The 22,562-nt window shown below is 36.7% G+C and overlaps 1 protein-coding gene across 17 annotated transcripts in view; it reads right to left on the bottom strand.

The window, feature by feature from the left end:
• Positions 1-22,562, bottom strand: part of ERC2 (ELKS/RAB6-interacting/CAST family member 2) — a 939,781-nt gene that overhangs the window by 603,334 nt on the left and 313,885 nt on the right. For all 17 annotated transcript variants that reach the window (XR_005784479.1, XR_005784476.1, XR_005784477.1 and 14 more), the window contains 2 exons: positions 18,944-19,099; positions 4,122-4,289 (listed from right to left, as the gene is read on the bottom strand). Coding sequence is in view for 14 of the 17 variants with exons in the window: in XM_040454749.1 (XP_040310683.1) it covers positions 4,122-4,289; positions 18,944-19,099 (324 nt within the window). In the remaining 3 variants the exon portion in view is untranslated. The remainder of the gene's footprint in view (positions 1-4,121; positions 4,290-18,943; positions 19,100-22,562) is intronic.

Here is a 22,562-nt window from a genome sequence, read left to right as displayed (position 1 = left end):
ACAAAATAGATGGCACTTTCATAGTACCTTCATTTCTCTGTATCACTCTAAGACATAAAAAAGTGACCCAATTAAAATATAAAAGTTGTGGCTTGGTAAATGCAACCACAAATTCAAAAGAGACCCACTGAGGCAGAACACAGAGAACCCATGATTAACGAAGTGAGATGGGAGGCACCTGGGTGGCTCAGTTGGTTAAGCGTCCGACTTCAGTTCAGGTCATGATCTCCTGGTTCATGGGTTCGAGCCCCGCGTTGGGCTCTGTGCTGATGGCTCAGAGCCTAGAGCCTGCTTCGGATTCTGTGTCCGGTTCTCTCTAGGCCCCTTCCCCACTCATACTCTGTCTCTGTCCTTCTCTCAAAAATAAATAAACATTAAAAAAAAAAAAAAAGAAGTGAGGTAGGGTATTCCCCAAACATCCCTGACTTACAATAGTAATAATAATAACAGTAATGATGGTAATCAACACAATTTATAGCTAGAACCCTTTACTAGAGTCAAAGCACTTTTCACATAGATGCATCATGCTGGCACAGTGACTGCCATTTCATAAATCAAGGCATAGAGGCTCAGACAAGTTATTAAATGGGGAGGGGGGTGCGAAGGCATGTCCACACATCTTCTGCTTCTAAATGCTCTGTTCTTCACACACTTTACTTCAGATCATAGAATAATAGCTAGGCCTTTCTTCTCCTTAACTTATGAATATGTTGGTAAGTATCACTGAAATACAGAAAAATAAGGTGCTAAAAAAAGCCCATTCACTATTATCTCTACTGCCATGGAATTAATATGTTGGCAGATGGAGGTAAGTTGGTACATAGAAAACATCAAGGGAAGTAGCAAAACAAGAAACTTGGCTTTGGGGTCCTTTGAAGCCGGTTTAAAAAGGTAAAATGTTATATTACAAGCTATGTGGTATATATCTGTGTGCGTGTAATTATTATTCCATTGATTTATTGCACACATGTCAAAGAGCGTCTGGGCGTTTATACAAGTTAAAACAAACCAACCCAGGAGCCAAGCCACATAGCCACAAACCCAGACAACTTGCTTCCCACCCTTCATTCTATTACTTCCTAAACGCAAATCCCCTGGTAGCAAAAGCCCTCCTTGCAGAGATGAACCTTTAAGCCAGTGGCATCTGTCCTTTATATCATATTCTAAGAGTAGCCAACTGGCTAGTTGATGGCACAGATTTTCCAGATAAACCAGCAAGGCTCTTCCCATTCTAGAGACAGCCCTCTTCTGTTTTGGCAAGAGCTTTTAGGAATGACCCAGGAATCTAATTGGAAGGAACAATCACATATAACCTCCTCCAAGAATAAGCACCATATCTCTCATATGAGTGTAAACTCAGGTCTTTCATTGTAGGGTGTAATGAAACAGAACATATCTCATTCACTGAGTACTTGCCCACTAACTCACCACCAGTTAGGTAGGGAGACTTATTTCTGTCTGTTTCTCCAAGAAGCAGGAAAATCACTTTAATGTACTTTACCCTGTTGGCAAAAATCCTTTGCTTATGATCCAGCAATTAGAGCTAATTTCAACCTAAATTGCTTCCCCTTAGAGATGGACATCATTAGATAACTTTCTCCATTTCCATTTACAAAGATTTTAAAGGAAGAAAAAAGGCAAAAGAAATTTCCTTGGATGTTTCAGCTGATAAAATCATTATTCTCACACGCCCAACTTCAAAGCAGGAAACCAGAAAATCTTCTTTCTCTGCACATTGAGAATAATTTTTTCTACTTCAAAGCACCATCTCTTTATTGGATCATTTTAATTATTGAGCATGGGACAGAAGCTATCCTAATTTCACCACTGTCTTTTTCATGAAAAATGTATAGGTCTAATTTGGACTACATTAATTTGAGAGGAGTAAAATACTGAGGAGAGTATAAGAAGAGGGAAAGAGGCCAGAGGATATGGCACTCATCTGTGCAAGGTAGTGAGAGGGAGGTAGTGAGCCTTTCTGAGCTGACTTTTCTTTCTTTCCTGCTGAAAAGGAACCATCAAGAAGCCTGACTCCCTGTTTGAGTAATACCACAGCAGACTGCCTTGCTTCTCAAATTTCCTTCTACCTAATACACAGCAACAGAATTACACTAACTTTATTAGTAATGCTGGTATTTCCCCAACCCAACACAACTGTGTGTTGTGAATAACCACTGTGAAAACAAAACTGGACCCCCGTTCTACAACAGGGGTCAGCAAACAATCTGGCCCTGTTCAGAGTACAACTGCTAGAGAGAGGACCAGCCAGGCATTCAAACTCCCACTCAACCCTCTTCCTACAAAATCACAATGCCAGGGCTTGGGAAACTTTTCCTGTACAGGGCCAGAGAGTAAATATTTTCAGTTTTAAGGTACAGATGGTCTCTGTCGCTATTAAATCGTTCTGTTAATGCACAAAAGCAGCTAAAGACAACAGGTAGATGACAGGGTGCAGCTATGTTCTAATAAAACTTTATTTACAAAGACAGGTATAAGGCAAGATTTGTCCCACAAGCCATAGTTTTTAACCCCTATTTAGACAAGTGCTAGATAGCAGAAATGTTCTATAGCTGTGCTTTCTCATTCACTAGTCAGTAGTCACATGTGACTATTAAATACTTAAAGTATGGCTAGTGTGCTATGGCTAGCTAATGTGCTAAGAAACTACATTTTAAATCTTACTGAATCTCAATTAAATTTGAATGGCCACATGTGACTAGTGGCTACAGTATTAGCACAGTTCTAGATACTATTCACTGCAGCCTCCTCAAACGAGATACAAGCTGTCTTCCAATTTATGGCACAGTTCAAATGTTTGCCTTGCAAAATAAAGTATCCGTGCTTTCAAATTCACAATAAAACTATATAAAACTGAAAATGATTTTCTTAAATGTGAGATATCTACATCACTGAGGCCAAAATGATCATTTTGGTTTGCAGCAATCAAATAACTGCCTATTAGCCAATGTCAAGTGCATAGGGGCTGAGTCAGGTCCATGCCAAGGCCTATCCAATCTGGAAGTTGTTTCCTTTCACCTCTGGACACTCTGCTACACCCTGACTGAGGGCACAGGCCTACTCCATGGCCATATTATTTCTAAGGAAAATCTAAACCTCCCCACAGACCCAAAAGCATATACGTACAAAAACACAGCTTAAAGAGTTCAAGAGAGAACATGTAACTCAATTAGATTGCCTTCTCCTACAGTAACCCACTTAACATACTGCCTCAACAGAAAACATCAGGGAGATTCATCGCATTCTTTGCTATTGCCCACATGCAATAATTTATTTTCTGGCAACTGTTTTATTTACATAGTAACTAGCTTGTGTTTTGCCTATCTTAGCAGGCCCAAAGATATAATCCAATGAGGAGAAGCAAGGAAATAGGACAGTAACTTATATTAGGCTTTCTTCTAAGTTTCAATAAGAAATAACAAACCAGCACTTCTTTCCAATTAGCAATAAGTGCACCTCGGAAAAACCTCATTGGCTTAGATACTGCCACTGCACAAAACTTAAACCAACATTTCTTTCAAGAAACTCATACAAAAATCGACTTTCTTCAATGAGTAAAAGAATCTTGAAAAGTAAAGATACCCTTTAGGAAGTAACAAACCCCTGGAATCATGGGTGCCAGGACGGGGAACCTATACAGACACACAGTAAGTAAGGCAGATGACATTCTGACTTTTTTATGATTTTTGATAAAACCATTCTAGATCCAATGATTTATTTGTGGTTCCCAAATCCAAAAAACTCTGAAAAAAATGAAAAAAAAAAAATTCCAGAGTGAAGCAAACTCTTTTGGTGGCACAATCAGACATGAACTGATAGTATGCTACTTACACAGTCTTCATTTATCTTACTTTAGTATGCGGAATTTTTCTCTGCAGATATAGTCATGTGTTTGTTTACAAGGTGTTACTATATCCCCACTGGGAGTTTTATGCAATCTAGGATACATGCAATGGGTCTTACCTTTCTAAAATCCCCGGAATATCTGACATCCAAAACAAATCTGGCCTCAAAGGTTTGGATCTTCTAAAGAAAGCTGTCCAGGTAGGACATTTTCTATCAACTCAACGTCTGGTGCCTGGCATCATGAAACAGTGCCTTACCTCAGTCTGAAGGATGGCAGCCCTCTGTTCTTTGGCAGTAAGCGACTCTTTAAGTACTTCAATGTGTTGCTTGCAATCTGAATTTTGATTGCTAAGAGTTTCAAGCTTTGTTTGTAAGGCAAGAAGTTCTGACTCCTTCTTTGAAAGCTCCTGCTTCAGCTGATCAATCTGTGAAACAGCAACAAAATTGCAAGAAATTAGAAGCCACAGTTCCTATTCTTTACATTTGAGAACTACCGATGTCTCTTAATTTTCAATAGCGATCATTACTCCAACAAGGCAAGCCACGAGTTTGCTTAAAAATGGCCTTGGGCGGGGGGGCACCTTGGTGGTTCAGTCGGTTTAGCGTCCACCTTTAGCTCAGGTCATGATCTCACGGTTCATGAGTTTGAGCCCCACATCAGGCTCACTGCTGTCAGAGCAGAACCCACTTTGGATCCTCTGTCCCCTTATGTCTGCCCCTCCCCAGCATAAGCTTTCTCAAAAATAAATAAACATTAAAAAAAAAAACCAAAAAGATGGCTTTGGAAGTTCTTACAGGTCTGGAGAGGCTCTGTAAAGATGGCGTAGAGTACAGAAAATAGAAAGGTAAGGTCAGCAGACTGTCTTCTACCACCAACCCCACTCAGAACAAAGCTTCACAGTGGAATGGCAGCTTCCTGAACAGACTTACCCATGAAATCACATATACTATTCACCATTATCCTCAGAAGGGTCAACAGATTGCTAATGAAGGTAATTAACCCAAGACATACCCTGGTCCTTCTCTGCCATTCCACAGTGGAAATGATCATTCAAGGGCATCGTTTGACAAAAAAGAATTCTTACCCCCCTCCAAAAAAGTAAGCATTAAAGATTTTTTGTTTATATTAAACACTGACAAGATACAAAATAACATAAAATGATGTAAAGTATAAGGAAAAATAATACAAGAAACATCCATCATTCAATTCAGCAAAAAGATCATTAGAATTACCTGTGTCCCAACCCATTTCTATCTCCTTCAGAAATAATTATCACCCTCAATTTTGTGTTTGTCATTTTCTTGCTTATCTTTTTACCATATATTTTTTTGCATTTCAACTTTATTTGTTTTGTGTATTTCTTTTTAGTACTTTGCTTTTTTCTACTCAATCTTACGTCCTGAAGATTAAATCATGTTATTGTACATGAAATTTGTTTTCACTGAATTCCACTGTAAGACTTCACCACAATTCATTTGCCCATTCTGCTATTAATAGACATTTTGGTTTGTTTCCAGGTTTTTTTGTTAAAACAAAAAGTGCTATTCTGAACATTCTTATATATATTACCTGGTATATGTAGCAAAAATAATCTAGGAGTTAAATTGCTGGACTACATAGTATGCACATCCTTAACTTCACTGGAGAACACCAAAATGTTTACCAAAGCTGTTATATTCACTTTCAGGGTCCCAAGCAGTGTTTAAGTGTGCCAGTCATGCCACATCTTCGCCGATGTCTTATGTCACCAGACATTTACATTTGTGCCAGCCTGACAGAGTTGTGGTAAATGATCTCCAAAGATGACTGTCACTTGTCCACACACGCTGCTCCTCACAACTAGAGGTAGAGTCTGTTTACCCTACTCTTGAACCTGGGCTAAACTGTGGCTTACTTCAACAGCTAGATGCAGCCAAAGTGTCAGCATGCCTGTTCTGGACCTTGTCTATAGGAGGACGGGCAGCTGGAAGCTGGCCACCATGTTAGAAGTCTAACTGCCCCCCAACCACCAAGCTGTGAAGAAGCCCATACCAGACACATGGACCGGCCAGGCAGAAAGACAGAGAGGCCTGGTAGAAATTGTGGCTCCTTCATCTTGTTCTTGGTCTTAAAGGGAAGAATTTCAATGTTTCATCATTAAGTTTGATGTTTGTTTTAGCTTTTTATAGGCGCTCTTAAGTTTCAGAAAGTTCCCTTTTATTACAACTTTGCCAAGAGTTGTTTTTTTTTAATCATTAAGGAATGTTTAATATTAATAAACATTTTATTCTGCATCTCATGATTTATCACACTTTTCACCTTTAATATGTTATTGTAATGAATTACACTAATGGATTTTTAAAATACTCAGCTCTCTTTGCACAACTATGAATAACTCCACTTAGTCATAATGTACTGTATTTTTTATATGTTACTGGATTCAGCTTGCTATTTTGTCAGGATCTTTCATCTATGTTTATGGATAAGACTGGTTTGTAATTTTCCCATTTTGTGCTGTCCTTGTCAGGTTTTAGTACCAATTTAGAGTGCTCCTTTTTTTTAATGTGTTCTGAAATGTTTTGTGTAAAATTAAAATCTTCCCATTAGTGTTATTAGAAATCAACAGTAAAATCAGCTAAAGCTGGCATTTTCTTTCTCCAAAGACCATTACTTACTTCATCCATCATCAGTGGTTAAAGGAATATTCATGTTTCTAATTATTTGAATCAATTCTGATAACTTTTTTCTCCTAAGAATTTTTCATTTTATCTAAATACTCACCTTGACCTAGCAGAAAATTTTTATAAAACCACTTATCTTTTGATATCTATGGCATCTATGACTGTCTTCTTCATCCTAATACTCTTTAGTTTTACTCTCTTTTTCTTGATGAGTCTCAGCAGAGGCATGTCATGTTAAATAATCTCTTCAAAGAGTCAATTTTGGCTGTGTTGGTCGTCTAACATTCTTATTTTCCTTTTTTTTTAAATTTTTTAACATTTTATTTTATTTTTGAGACAGAGAAAGACAGAGCATGAACGGGGGACGGTCAGAGAGAGAGGGAGACACAGAATCTGAAACAGGCTCCAGGCTCTGAGCTGTCAGCAGAGTCCGATGCGGGGCTCGAACTCACGGACTGCGAGATCATGACCTGAGCCGAAGTCGGACGCTTAACCGCCTGAGCCATCCAGGCGCCCCTAACATTCTTATTTTCTATTTCATTAATTTCTTCTTTTATTTTTTAATTATTTCTTTCCTACTACTTTTTTGGATTTATTCTATTTTCTTTTCATAATTTTCTAAGTTAGATACTTATCTAACTTTCACCTTTTTTTCTTTCCAAATACATCTTAAGACTGTAAATTTCCCTGTCAGTATCATTTTAGCTTGATCCCACTAGTTTGATACATAATTTTTTTTAATTTTTTTTTAACGTTTATTTATTTTTGAGACAGAGAGAGACAGAGCATGAATGAGGGAGGGTCAGAGAGAGGGAGACACAGAATCTGAAACAGGCCCCGGGCTCTGAGCTGTCAGCACAGAGCCCGATGCAGGGCTCAAACTCACAGACTGTGAGATCATGACCCAAGCCGAAGTCGGACACTCAACCGACTGAGCCACCCAGGCGCCCCAAGTTTGATACATAATATTGATATTGTTGCTCAGTCCTAAATATTTTCTGATCTCCATATATATTATTCTTCAACTCACAAATAATTATGCTTCTTACTCAACAAATACATGGATGTTTCCTAGTTATCTTTGTGTTTTTTCTTGCTTGCTTTGCTTTGTGAATAGAGAACAAGGTCTCTAATACACTAATCATTTGAAATTAGTGTATCTTGCTTTATGAGAGTATGCGGTCATTTATCATAAATGTATTTTGTGCACTGTGTGCTAGAAAACAATATGTATCCAAAAATTGTTGAGTGCAAGTCTATAATCATTGGCTCAAAAATGGTTTCTTTGCCTTAAAGTCTGTAACACCTTTGTCACAGTTAATATTTGGCTAATGTGTCTTTTTTCATTTTCAATGTATCATTAACTTTATGTTGTAGATGTCTCTTGCAAATAGCATATATCCATATTCTTTTATCCTCTCTGATAAAATTAAATGGAGCATTTATTACCATTACAGACATACGTGATTTATTTCAACCACCTACCTTATTGCCATTTCTATTTCTCTTCTTTTCGTTCTTGCCTTTTGAAAGATTTTTTTATCCTATTTTTTTTTGCCTCTACTCATTTAAGACTTATAACCTTTATTTATATTTATTTTATTTCATTTATTTCTAACCTTTAAGTTATTACCCTAGAAATTATAGCTTGCTTACATTTTTAACTTACCTAAGTCTAAAGTCAATCTATGCTTACTTTCTTTCAGAAAAATATAAGGATCTTGAGACACTTTCAGTTCAGCCACCATCCCCTTGACATACACGTTATTGCTGTCATGTATTTTAGTTCTTTCCTGTTTTGTTTTTAACTCATCATTACTTTTTTTTTTTTAATTTTTTATGTTTATTTATTTTTGAGAGAGAGAAGCAGCATGCAAGCAGGGGAGGGGCAGAGAGAGAGGGAAGCACCGAATCTAAAGCAGGCTTCAGGCTCTGAGCTATCAGCACAGAGCCTGACACGGGCTAGAGCCACAAACCACAAGATCATGACCTGAGCCAAAGTCGGATGCTTAACCGACTGAGCCACCCAGATGCCCGTCATCATTACTTTCTTTACAGTCCATGTTTATTTAGATTTACCACATTTGTCACTATGTTTGTTCAATATTATTCCTTCATATCAGATGTTCTGTTAGAAATCTCCTTATACCTGAAACGAATCATTTATATTTCTTTTAGTGGGATTTTTTTGGTGGCAAACTCAATTTTTTTGTCTAAAAATACCACATCATTCTTTTTTTAATATTGTTGCTGAGCATTAAAAGTAATTTTCTAGGTTAAGTGATATTTTTTTCTCTCAGCCATCTTCTGGCTAACATAAGCTTTTAAGAAGTCAAGCTATCACTCCAAATTCAATCCTTTACAGGTAATGGGACTTTTTTCCATTAGCTGTTTTTTAAAATAGCGTTATTGAAATATAATTTATATGCCATACAATTCAACCACTTAAGTCACAGAGTTGATGGTTTTTAGTATATTCACAGAATTGTGCAATCATCATCATAATCAAACTTTAGTGCATTTTCTTCATTCCAAAAAGAAACCTCGTAACAATTAGAAGTCACTCTCCATATTCCCCACTCTCTACCCCCAGCCCTAAGCAACTAGTAATATACTTTCTGTTTCTATGAATTAGCCTATCCTGGGAATTTTACATAAATGGAATCTTGTAATATATGTATTTTGTGACTGTCTTCTCTCACATAGCATGACATTTCAAGGTTCATTCATATTGTAGTATGTACCTGTACTTCATTCCTTTTTATTGTTGAGTAATACTACACTGAATGAATATGCCACATTTTGTCTATCCATTCACCAGTTGAGGGACACTCACATTGTTTCCATGTTCTGGCTACTATGGATAATGCTTCTAAGAACATTCATATGCAAGTCTGTGTGGACATATGTTTTTATTTCTCTTGTGTACATATATATAGGTGTGGAACTTCTAGGCCATATGGTAACTGTATGTTTAGCATTCTGAGGAACTTCTAAACTGTTTTCCAAAATGACTGCACCATTTCACATCCCCACTACCAATACATGAAGGTTCTAATTTCTTCATACTCTCACCAAAACTTGTTAGTCTTTTTACTTATAGCCATTCCAGTGGGTATGAAGTAATATGTCATCGTGGTTTTGATTTCTCTAATGACTAATGATATTAAGCATCTTTTCATATACTTATTAGCCATTCATATATCTACTTTGGACAAATGTTCTAACTGCTTTTTAATTTTTTTAATGTTTATTTAATTTTGAGAGAGAGAGACAGACAATGTAAGTGGGGAAGGGGAGAGAGAGAAACAAGGAGACACAGAATCCAAAGCAGGCTCCAGGCTCCAAGCTGTCAGCACAGAGCTCAACGTGGGGCTCAAGCTCATGAACTGCAAGATTATGACCTGAGCCGATGTTGGACGCTCAACCGACTGAGCCACCCAGGCATCCCTCTAACGGCTTTTTAAAACATTTTCTTTGCCTCTGAGATTTTATGTAAATGGGCAGATTTCTTTTCCTCTTTGGGGTACTCAAAGAGTCCTGAATTTATGGACTTGTATCTATCATTAGTTTTGGAAAATTCTCAGCTTTCCACTCTTCAAATACAGCTTCTGTGTAGTGATTTTGTCCCTACTCCATCTCTCTTTTCCTCTAGAACTCTGATTAGACAGATGCCAAACCTGTTTATTCTGTCTTCTATGTATCTTAATTTATCTTTAATGTATTTGTATTATAATGTATTCTTTATCTTTATCTTTAATGTATAATGTATTATAATGTATTCATCTTTTTATCTTTTATTTACTTTATACTACTCCGTTTTCCAGCTCATTAAATGTCTTTTCTGCTATGATCATTCCGCAGTTGAACTGATTTATTAAACTTTCAAATTTCCATTTTTATATTTTCCTATTTCTAGACATTCTTTGGTTGTCTTTATTTTTTTTTTTAATTTACATCCAAGTTAATTAGCATACAGTGCAACAATGATTTCAGTAGATTCCAGTGATTCATCCCCTATGTATAACACCCAACGTTCCTCCCAACAAGTGTCTTCCTTAATGCCCCTTACCCATTTAGCCCACCCCTCCACCCACAACGCCTCCAACAATCCTCAGTTTGTTCTCCGTATTTAAGAGTCTCTTAGGTTTTGTCCCCCTCCTTGTTTTTATATTATTTTTACTTCCCTTCCCTTATGTTCATCTTTTTGTATCTTAAAGTCCTCATATGAGTGAAGTCATATGATATTTGTCTTTCTCCAATTTCACTCTAGTTCCACCTACGTAGTTGCAAATGGCAAGATTTAACTGTTTCTGATGGCCGAGTAATACTCCATTGTGTGTGTGTACACACACACACACACACACACACACACACACACACACACCATATCTCCTTTATCCACTCATCTGTCGATGGACATTTGGGCTCTTTCCACAGTTTGGCTATTGTCAATAGTGCTCCTATAAACACTGGGGTGCATGTGCCCCTTCAAAAGAGCACACCTGTATCCCTTGTATAAATACCTAGTAGTGCAATTGCTGGGTCATAGGGTAGTTCTATTTTTAATTTTTTGAGGAACCTCCATACTGTTTTCCAGAGTGGCTGCACCAGTTTGCATTCCCACCAGCAGTGCAAAAGAGACCTCCTTTCTTCATATCCTTGCCAACATCTGTTGTTGCCTGAGTTGTTAATTTTAGCCATTCTGACTGGAGTGAGGTGGTATCTCATTGTGGTTTTAATTTGTATTTCCCTGATGATGACTGATGTTGAGCATTTTTTCATGTGTCTGTTAGCCATTTGGATGTCTTCTTTGGAAAAGTGTCTATTCATGTCTTTTGCCCATTTCTTCACTGAATTATTTGGTTTTTGGGGTGTTGAGTTTGTTAAGTCCTTTATAAATTTGTGCTTGATATCTTTATAGTTTCTTTCCCCTTATTCATATTTTTAATCACCTCTGTTATTTGTTTAAACATATTAAACATGCTTATTTCATAGTGTTTGTCTTAAAACTCCCACTTCTGAAGTCCTTGCCTTCTGATTGTACTGTTTGTTCTTTCTACCAGCTATCAATTATGGTAGCTTTTTTTGTTTCTTTTCAAACTTTGTGATTTTTAAAAGATTTTTACTGTGTGCTCGTTTCTTGGACTCTTATCTGGAGAAAAACTTTGAGGTCTAAGTTGAACATGTGGGCCTTCAGAGCATTTGTCTCTGCCGATACCTGGGGCACTATCAACCAAGGACCCCTTTAAACTCCGTTCTCTACTTGAAGTTTTTGGATCACCTCACATTGTATGTTGGTGCAAGGGCTATCTGTGGTTATAGATTCTTAAAACTAGGTTTTTTTTACCTTTCACTTTGCTCAAAGTTTTAAAATAGATTATTTTCCCTGGATTCTCCTAGTCTAGGTAGAAGAAACATACGGTGGGGAGGTTTTTAGTTTACCCTTGTACTAAGAGTGTGGCTGTCTGGGATCCCAGTTTAATGTGGTAGCGGAATTCCTACTTGGCTCTTCCTCTTGAACAGACCCAGGCTTCTGTCTTTTTCCTTCAGTGCCCCATGACTGTGGAAATCAATGCTCAAGTTCACATATCTAGCAAATGCCAACAAGAAGATAGAACCAGTGCTCTATTATCACTCCAGCCCTCTGCTCTGGCTTAGTTTTGACCCTTGAGATTCTTCCTAACTTTACAGTTCATAAGTACATTTTTAAATTTATCTTTTGAAAATATATTTCATCCAGCACTTTTTGTTCTTTTCAGCAATTAAAACTTGCATAAACAAGAACCAAGCTACTGACAATAACTGTTAAGAATGAATGGAGTGGGGGTATACAAAGAAATAAGACCCCTACCTTTGTAATTGTTCAGGCTGTGCAATTCAGTAGAAAGGTTGAGATGGAGTTTCATTTGCAGGATGAAATCAGACTAGATCAGCAGACAAATAGGTTTCATCTTGCTTTCCAAATTTAAAGATTTAGTAGTGACTGGCAGTCATGAGAAGGATTCTGACTATGCTTAAAGATTCACTGAGAGGGACTTGTGATTGATTATCAATTTGCTCTGAGTATGTGTGAACAGATGGTGGCACTGACCAGATATATACAGTACATGAAACACAGTTTTTTCTTTATAATTTAATGAATCCTGAGTCTGTTATCATTTTTACCTGCAATAAAAGTAAGTTCCATTTCTCTCGCGCGCGCTGTCTCCCATATAATAAGAGCTGAGTATAAATAAAAAGAGGGAAAATCTAAACTAGGATTAACTAAAATTATAAAAGAAATTAAATATGTTGTGATCAGCAAGATCAGCATTCTTTTCTCTTTTTTTAATGTTTATTTATTTATTTTTAAGAGAAAGCACAAGCAGGGAAGGGGGAAGGGGGGAGAGAGAGAGACAGAATTTGAAGTAGGCTCCAGGCTCTGAGCTGTCAGCAGAGAGCCTGACACGGGGCTTGAACCCACAAACTGTGAGATCATGACCCGAGCCAAAATTGGACGCTTAACTGACTGGGCCACCCAGGTGCCCCAATATCAGCATACTTCCCATGAGGTATGTTCTAAATCACAGGCAGTTGCAGCTGATAGCACAGTATCTAGTTGATTCCACATATTAAACTGATTCATCTTAAAATAAAACTAAAAAACACTTTGAACTTTAAATACCTAAGCAAAGATGATGTTTATAGTATTAAAAAATGATCTGGGCTAACTTCTACAAGTATCAGAGTAGAAATCTAGTGTAGGAATGGGGTACTGAGAGAGAAATTTAAATGAAATTAACTTGATCAACAGAATGGCATTTAATAGGAAGGAAGAACATGACAGGTTCTACATACACCTACTTTATTCAATAAAAATAGATTGATAATGACAAAACTATTTCAGTCTATAAATATTAAATAGACATTTACTTTAAATAGCTTTCAGACTATCACTGCCATGAGGTAAATTTTAAATAAATATTTTATGCAGACAATAACAGAAGAGGGCTTTTCTAAGGGGAATATAGTTACAGGGTAGAAAATCATATTCTTCCATAAAAAATATGCCTTGTGCTTCTTTTATAGCCATAAACTCAATAAAAATGGAAAGTGATGCAATCAAACATACATGGGAACTGAGGCTGGGGAAGATCTGTCTCTGTGATGGCAAGAAGAAAAGCCAATCGGAATTACATCACATGCTTTATATGAAGTCCATGTGGACATCAGGAACACTTCATCTCGTCTGAAAGTTCTTCCACCACTTACGTCTGTGACACAACCAACACCCTGAAAACATTCCCTTGCCAAGGAAAACAGCTTCTTTTTCACTGCAGATACAGCTCTCATGTCTAGAAAGTGATATGCTTATTATCATGCTGTTTGGGTTATGAGGTTTGTAATCCTTCGGAGGTTAATAAGAAAATGTGTTACAAATTCAGAATAAAAGAAGAGATCTAAGACAGCAGAGTGGTGTCTTTGGCAAACTCTGAAAACAGAGGGAGTGACTAATACAGAAGTACTGAGATCAGTAGATGAAAAATGTAAAAATGTGTTACACTGGAAACAAAGCCTCAAATAGAACAGGGGATACCATCATTCTTTCCCTGCCAGAAAAACAATTATTTACATGGTACATTCCATTCTTAAAGGTTTAACAGTGCTCCTGAAGGCAACTCATGCTTTCCATTGCCTCTAGATTCTGTTCTCACAGTCTGAGTCCTCTAAGTTTTGGAGCTAAGAGTAGAAATTGGAGTTTCTAGAAACTGGAGGCCCAGGAGGCCTCCCAGAGTCTCAGTTCTCAGGGAAAACAGGCATATGCCAAAGGCCTTGCAAGATGCAGGGATTTCCATCCTGGCCAACTATGTCTGATATCCATGCCTTTGCACAAGTTGAGATTCTAAACTCTATTTTACATTTTTGCAATTCACCTTCTACCTTTGCAAACATGTTGTGTCATGTTTTTTTTTTTTATGATATCATATTTATAAAAGCAATTAGGGTCTTCAATGCTACTTAACTTAATCACAAAGTTTTCAAGAGGCTCTACCAGTCCCAGTCATCTGTTCAGGATCAAATGGAGGTAAAATGCAGTAAAGCTTTACTTATTTTAATAATTAATGCAAGTAGCACTCCTTTATATACCACAACATTGTCTCCATATCAGATTTTCACTGAAACATTTAAAATTATCTATTCTAACATACTTTTATATTTAAAAATAAGTTTATATACAAGAATTATTATTAGCTGCCTTTATTACCTACTTAGAGCAAATAATTACATATTGAGATTGAGACTGATTTGAGGTCATGCCCTGTTAATGAAAAGCAATCAAATGCTGAGTCAATTTTATCACCAATGGGTCATAAAAACAATTTTCAGCTAAAATGTCCCCCCTAAAAACCAAATAGAACATAAATATGTGTTTATCCAATTTTAGGATTTTTTTTCATAAGCAGGTTGAATTTTTGTATCTTATTTTTTTTTAATTTTTTAAAAGGTTTATTTATATTTGAGAGAGAGAGAAAGAGACAGTACGCAAGCAGGGGAGGGGCAGAGAGAGACAGAGACAGAGTCTGAAGCAGGCTCCAGGCTCTCAGCTGTCAGCACAGAGCCTGATGCCAGGCTGGAACCCGTGAACCATGAGATCATAACCTAAGCTGAGATCGGACGCTTAACTGACAGAGCCACTCAGGTGCCCATTATTTTTTTATTTAAAAGTATCAAACTTCCAAATAATCATAATAGAACTCATTTTAGATTTCTTTTAAAGAAATACTCAGATTGAAGAGCACTTCCAAGCCCGCTGCCTTTGCAAACAGTAATCACTCCTAAGGAGCCTCTCCAAAACACTAGGTAAGAAGAAGTTCCCTGGGGTACTTTTAAAAAGCTTTCTAGGTGCGCCTGAGCGGCTCAGTCATTTGAGCATCCAACTTCGGCTCAGGTCATGATCTCACTGGCTCATGAGTTCGAGCCCTGCATCGGGCACTGTGCTGACATCTCAGAGCTTGGAGCCTGCTTTGGATTCTGCGTCTCCCTCTCTCTCTGCCCCTTCCCGCTTGTGCTCTCTCTGTCTCTCAAAAATAAATAAACATTACAAAAAAAAATTTTTTTTAATCCGAAGTAAAAAGCTTTCTATATATTCACTGCAAACAGCAAGAAGACATAACAATATTTAGCTGCAATTTCAGATTTGGTTCCCAGAGTTCCACTCCCCTCCTTATGCAGCATTTCATAAGAATTTCTGAAATGTTCTACCAAGACTCTGAGTCTTTGTAAACCATTAAAACAACGGTTTCTAAAGTTAACTATCCCTGCCTCAAATCCAGCATTTTTTGCTAGTTGGGATCCAAAGTCACTTTCTGATTTCCATTTCTATCACTGCCTCACTAAACCCAATGAGTTTCAAAACTACATTTCCGTTTCCAAAGTAAGTTTCAGAGCCTCTAGGTGTTTGCAATTTAAATCTAACATTGTTCCCCTTTTGGAAAATCTGCCATTTCACATAGACATGAGTTCTTCCCACTTCCTCCTCTGTGTGGAGTTGGGGTAGGATGGTATTTTTACTTATCCTTCTAAGTTTGCTCAGTCACTGATTTCAGTTTGCATTCTTCACCAGACCTGTCATTGCTGTTTTGACAATCTGGTTATTTAGACAAAAAAACAAAACAAACAAACAAACAACACTAACTAACCCTAATTAACTTTCATTACTCCAGCCAGAAGTGAACTCTCCTCCCACCCAATCTTTGGGGTAGTTTTTCCAGTACATTTCTTACTTTCCCAACTAAGTGGTCAGTATTGGCTTTGAAGTGAGTAATATTTTGAATATGCACTACTTTTAGAGCCCCTCAGTAGCTAGCTCAGTGCCATTTGCTAAAACCAAGGTTTAGTAAGTCTTTGAGGAACACAGAGATCCAAAATCCATCACTGAAAGTTTTATCCATGCAACTCTGCATAAATGAAAGAGTTCAAGAGACTCTAACGTTGACATTAAACAATTGTTCTATCAATGTGCGTACATAATCATTGCAAGAATTAACTCTTCAGATATCTGTGATGATGTTGACAAGCAACATATTCATATAAATTCTGTAGAAAAGTTATCCCAATAGGCCACAATGGACCATAAACTATGCTAGTCATCCAATTTTAAAGGGTATCAATCCATGCCTCTAAAATATAACAAGTTCCATGACAAATGATTTACCCAACTGGAATCAGTTCACACAGACTCTGGGATCCCACAAAACACAAAACACAAAGCACTCAGGACTAAATTCTTAGCAATTTAGTAATTATAAATACTTCCTCAATAATAATGGGCATAATTATTAATTAGCTTTTTGAGCCAGGCATTTTAATTACATTATTTCATTTAAACCTCTAAGTCTCCCTCTTAAGGATTATGGTATTGCCCCATTTTATACAAGAAGAAAGTGGTTGCATGACATAACTCACTCCTCAAGGCCATTCAACTAGAAAAGGCAGGCTAGAGATCTGCCAGAGTCCACTATAGGTGTCAGCCTACACTCTTTCCCCCTTACTCCATTTCTCTACTCAAACATCCTTCTGACCTAGCCACTTTTGGAAGAACTCTAAAAAGTAATCAGACATTAAAAGTTAAAACCAACTCAAGGACTGATAGTCTCTCAGACACCTGTGGGCTAATAAGGTAAAGAGTTGCTTGCTGAAAACCATATGCATATGTGGTTATTCACCTGGACAAATTTCATGGCATTTTTAGTTGTAGAAGTGGCTTGAACTATCTTCCACTGCTGAATGACAGGATGGGACGAAAGGTTTAAGTCAAAACAGTAATGTTCCCAGACATTATGAGTTCACTCGTATCTTCATAGTTTCATTGCAAGAGTGAATGGTCATCATTTGGTCAACAGGCTACCCTACCACTATGCTTGCTGCACCCTAGCTCAACTCTCTGAGAGGGAAGGACTGCAAAAAGAAACTAGAAGGGAGGGTTGAACAGGGAAGCCCATTCTGCATTTTGTGGAACTCCTTGAAAGGAAAAGATTACATTCAAACCCACTAGACACTCTCCTCAGATCTCCCTCAATTCCTTGATCCAAAGTTTTAATCATAATCTCAATGTCAACTTATAAGTGGAAAGTTGGCAGAAGTAAGGAAAATTTTTGTTTTTTCCCTGGAGAAACGCACATACATACACACAGAGACATAAGTGGTGAAGTAGATGATGGATATTACTATTTCCTCTCTATAATTTGCAAATTCTCTGCAATAAATATGCATGTATTTCACAATGATAAAAATCATACTATCATTTAAACATTTTTTTCTCTCCACTTCCACTGCTTCCTCACAGAAGTCTGCATGACTCTTAACTCTGCTGCATTTTATAAGGCAACAAACAAAAATAAAACTTAGAACAATCAATAACAGGGGTGCTTAAGAACACATGGTAAAAAAAAGAATTTTTAAAAATTGGTGTGGTTATTATTTCCAGAAGCAAAATGGTTTAAATTCAGGGATAAATAAAAGCATCTCAAACTCTCAAAAGATCTATTTGGGGCAATTCATAAATTAATAATTATGCATAGGTAAAAGTAATAGCTGTTCGGTTCATTTGCAGCCCAAAGTTTAATTTTGAAAAATAACAAACCAAATTCCTTAAAACTGGGAATACCAATATAAATTAATAGAATGGGTTACTATAATTATACTTTATAAATATTCTATAGCAACAGATATCAACAATATAGTAACACTATCAACAACAATGACCATCATTTACTGAATGCTTTCTAGAGATCAATCAAGAGACTAAGTGCTTTAAATGCATAATCTCTTGGAATTGTGAAAGCAATCAATGATGCAGGTCTCTGCTTTTTTCCATTCCTATTTCATGGATGAAGAAACTGAGGCTTAAAGAAGCTGAATAATTTAAGCGAATTTAAGCATTAGGATCCAAAATCAGTTCTGCCTTAAACACTATGCTAAAACCAAAATGTCTTTATACCATTGAAGTGAGTTAAACTGGCTTCCAAGATCAACACCTTCTGAGACAGTCACCTTCTTAGGGATGGGTCAAAATTTGGCAATGACAGAAACTTTGCAAAAATAGCAAACTTATGAAAACTCGGGAAATTTGGAAGACAGGGGACTATTCAAAATAAATGTTAATTCCCAAGACATCAAAGTTACTCATTAGAAAATCTTGAACACCTTAATTAGTAGAAATCTGAACGAAAATGTTCCCCGATTTCCTTTTGGAATCTACACTTCTGAACTAACAATCTTCTGCCTTCTTCATTATTGTCCACATATTTCATGATATCACATAAAACCAGTTATGTGGGTATTTGGGGAAGTATGTATGTAAGTCATAACAGTCCAGTCTTAATGTATACTCTTATACATTAAGAGTATAAAAGTTTGTAACATTGGGCCATACCTTGGTTTTCATGAACTTGGAGTGACTTTTGTAAACCTCTATTTGTTTGATCTCTTCTTCACGGTCCTCAGTGTTCAGCACACCATTGGCTTTTAGCATCTGGATCTCATCCTCCAGATCCCTTATGTTTCGCTCTAATGAAGCAATTTTTGTGTCCTGTTGTTAAAAGAGAGAGACAGAGTGAGAGAAAGAGAGAGAAAATTGTTTTTTCAGTATTATCAAAACAGAATTTTAGAAAGTAATTTTGGGAGTAATACATTATCTATGGTATAGACATAGCCCTGAAATCAGAACAATTTATGTTTTTCACTTCTGAGGATTGTTTGTGAGATTATTCTTTTAGCTCCCAATAAAGATCATATGTCAATACAATATGGAGAGTTGCCTAGATAGGTTTGTCTAATACCTGGGAATCAGATTACCAAAGCAACAAGGATAAAAGCAATCTAACGTGTTAATACACACACACACACACACACACACACACACACACACACACACACACTATTTAAGTGGACTAATTTGTAATTTCAGATATAGTTTACCAGCATATAATTTCTAGTCTACTTGTAAACATAAAAATGGTTTGTTCATGCATTCATTCTATAGCTGGATTTATAAGGCATGATTGGAATTGACTCTGACAGAGAAGAAAATTAAAATCTACTAATGAGAAGGATTCTCATCTAGAATACAGACATCAGTGCAATTAAATAACTAAATCCTGATATACTAAATATTGAAAATTTACAGCAACCAAAATATCACAATGTCATGATTTATTTGGCAAGCAGCTCCCTGAGTGACAAAAACATTGCTACCTTGAAGGTCATCTCTAACCTACTGACTTTCGGAGTTAAAAAACTAGAAATATTACACTCAAATATGGAATTGAGAAAAAAAAACCAACCATAGGTAATTTTTTAAGGAAATGACAGACCCTATACACAAGATAGAGCATAGTAAGAAATGAGGCGTTAGAAAGAGAAGAGAGAGCTCTTAAAGGGGAAAAACCCTTCCCCAACCTCAGGTATTAATCTCCAATCAGTTTTGGGAAGGAATCATGTTGAAAGTTTGACTGTAGGTTTCCTATCAACCTGCTCTTTTATTGTACAGATCCAAGGAGCTTCTATTACATTTGTATTTGAATGTTAATGAAAAACAAACTATGATCTAATTTTTTTTATCAATTCATTTTCAAGAATCTAAAAGACTAAAGAGTTCCAAAAATAAAGACAATGAGTGGCCTATCCTATTTATAACTAACTCATATGAAAAACTTTGCAACAAATACATCTGTCCTGATTTTGTGGCTATTTTCTACCTTAATTTCCTCTATTGTATGGCCTGTGGCATGTCTCATGGAGCAATATAATAATCATTACATTGTCATCATCATTAAATAGAGGAAAATGAGGAGAAACAAATACTTATTGAGTCCCACTGTGTGCAAACATCCAAGTGCTCTAAGTGCCAAAGACATTTTTATCAATTCTCAGAAAAACCTCAAGAAGATGAAATAAAAAGATTCTGAAATTTGCAAGATTATTATGGAATGTTATATCCTATAGCATTTCGTTCTCCTTTTGAAAATAATATTGTTATTTTTTCCAGTTATAAAAGTAATACACCTTAAATTCCTAGAAAATGAAGAAAATCCCCTCTAATCATACCATCAAGAGATAACCATCACTAATGTTTTATGTACTGCTGTCAGGGTTTTTCTATTTTTAGATGCAATTTCCAGAAATCTTGTATGCTGCCAGTTTGAGTGAAATGAGTGTCAAGGACTAAATGTCTACGTGCCTCCAAAATTCCTATGTTGAAGCTCTAACCCCTAATGTGCTGGAGATGTGATGGTATTTGGAGATGAGGCCTTTGGGAGGTGATCAGTGTTACGCGAGGTCATGAGGATGAGGCCCTTGTCAGAAGAGACACTAAAGAGCTTGTTCTCTCTCTCTCTCTGCCCTGTGAGGGCACAGCAAGAAGGTGGCCATCTGTGAGCCAGGAAGAGACCCCTCACCAGAACCGAACCTTGTTGGCATCCTGATCTGGGACATCCAGCCTCCAGAACTGGGAGAAAATACATTTCTGTTTTTCAAGTCCCCCAGAAGTGGTATTTTCTCATAGCAGCCCAAGGTGATGAATGTAGGGAGGCATCTTTAGTGACTCTTTTGAGTTCTGAGCTATGAGAACTCTGCAGATAAAAAGAGAAGCAATAATAAAAAGGCTACCAGGGGCACCTGGATGGCTCAGTCAGTTGAGCATTCAACTTCAGCTCAGGTCATGATCTCACAGTTTGTGAATTCAAGCCCCACATCAGGCACACTGCTGTCAGCACAGAGTCCACTTCGGATCCTCTGTCCCTGCCTCCTCTCTGCCCCTTCCCCACTCACACTCCTTCTCTCTCACTCTCAATCTCTCTCTCTCTCTCTCTCTCTCTCTCTCTCAAAAATAAATAAACGTGAAAAAAAGGCTGCGGATACTTTCAATAATAGCCAAATTATGGAAAGAGCCTAAATGTCTATCAACTGATGTATGGATAAAGATGTGGTTTATATATACAATGGAATATTACTTGGCAATGAGAAAGAATGAAATCCTGCCATTTGTAGCAACGTGGATGGAAGTGGAGGGTTTTATGCTAAGTGAAATAAATCAGAGTAACACAGATATCATATGTTGTCACTCATATGTGGAACTTGAGAGACTTAACAAAAGACCATGGTCGGGGTGGGGGGGGGGGGGAAATAGTTACAAACAGAGAGGGAAGGTGGCAAACTATAAGAGACTCTTAAATACAGAGAACAAACTGAGGGTTGATGGGGGTTGCAGGGGAGAGGGGAAATGAGTGATGGGCATTGAGGAGGGCACTTATTGGGATGAGCCCAATAAGTGTATGTAAGTGACGTATGTAAGTGATGTAAGTGATGAATCACAGGAATCTACCCAAAAAGCAAGAGCACACTGTAAACACTGTATGCTAGCCACTTAATAATAAATTATATTTGTAAATGGTAATAAATAAATAATAAATAAAGGGTCTACTGGAAAAAAATAATTAAAAAAGTAAAAAAGGAAATACTTATTGAACACATTGTATAGGCAAAGTACTATTCTGGGATATATTTATATATAAAAATATATAAAAGTACATAAAACATTATATATGCATACAAATCAGATATATGAAAATAATTTGGATTTTATGCATATGTAAATACATATTTATATAAAAATAAATAATTTGGATAATAAAAAATAAAAATTAAAAATTAAAAAAGGGCAGAGAAAGAACTTCTAAGTGTTCATAACAGCCTTCTAAACAAATGGGAGCCATTTTAAGTCAAAATTTTTTCTGACTATAAAATTAAAATACGCTCATTATAGAAAACTTGAAAAGCTATATAGATAATTATGACTGTACACAATCCCATCACCCAGATATACCCACTATTAACACTTTTATTTATACCCATGAAAGTCTTAGGATTATATTATTACTTTAAGATATATAAAAGATAGATATCAATTAAAACCCTAATCAATATGACAGAGATTTTCTCTTTTTTAAATACAATCTTTCAGCATCTATAAATATCTAAGTACAATCTTTACA

This window comes from Herpailurus yagouaroundi, unplaced genomic scaffold (genome assembly GCF_014898765.1).
Source record: "Herpailurus yagouaroundi ecotype Mexico unplaced genomic scaffold, PumYag 213, whole genome shotgun sequence".
NCBI classification, from domain to species: Eukaryota; Metazoa; Chordata; class Mammalia; order Carnivora; family Felidae; genus Herpailurus; species Herpailurus yagouaroundi.
The sequence above is the reverse complement of the archived record's forward strand: the minus strand, read 5'-3'. Positions and strand labels throughout refer to the sequence as shown.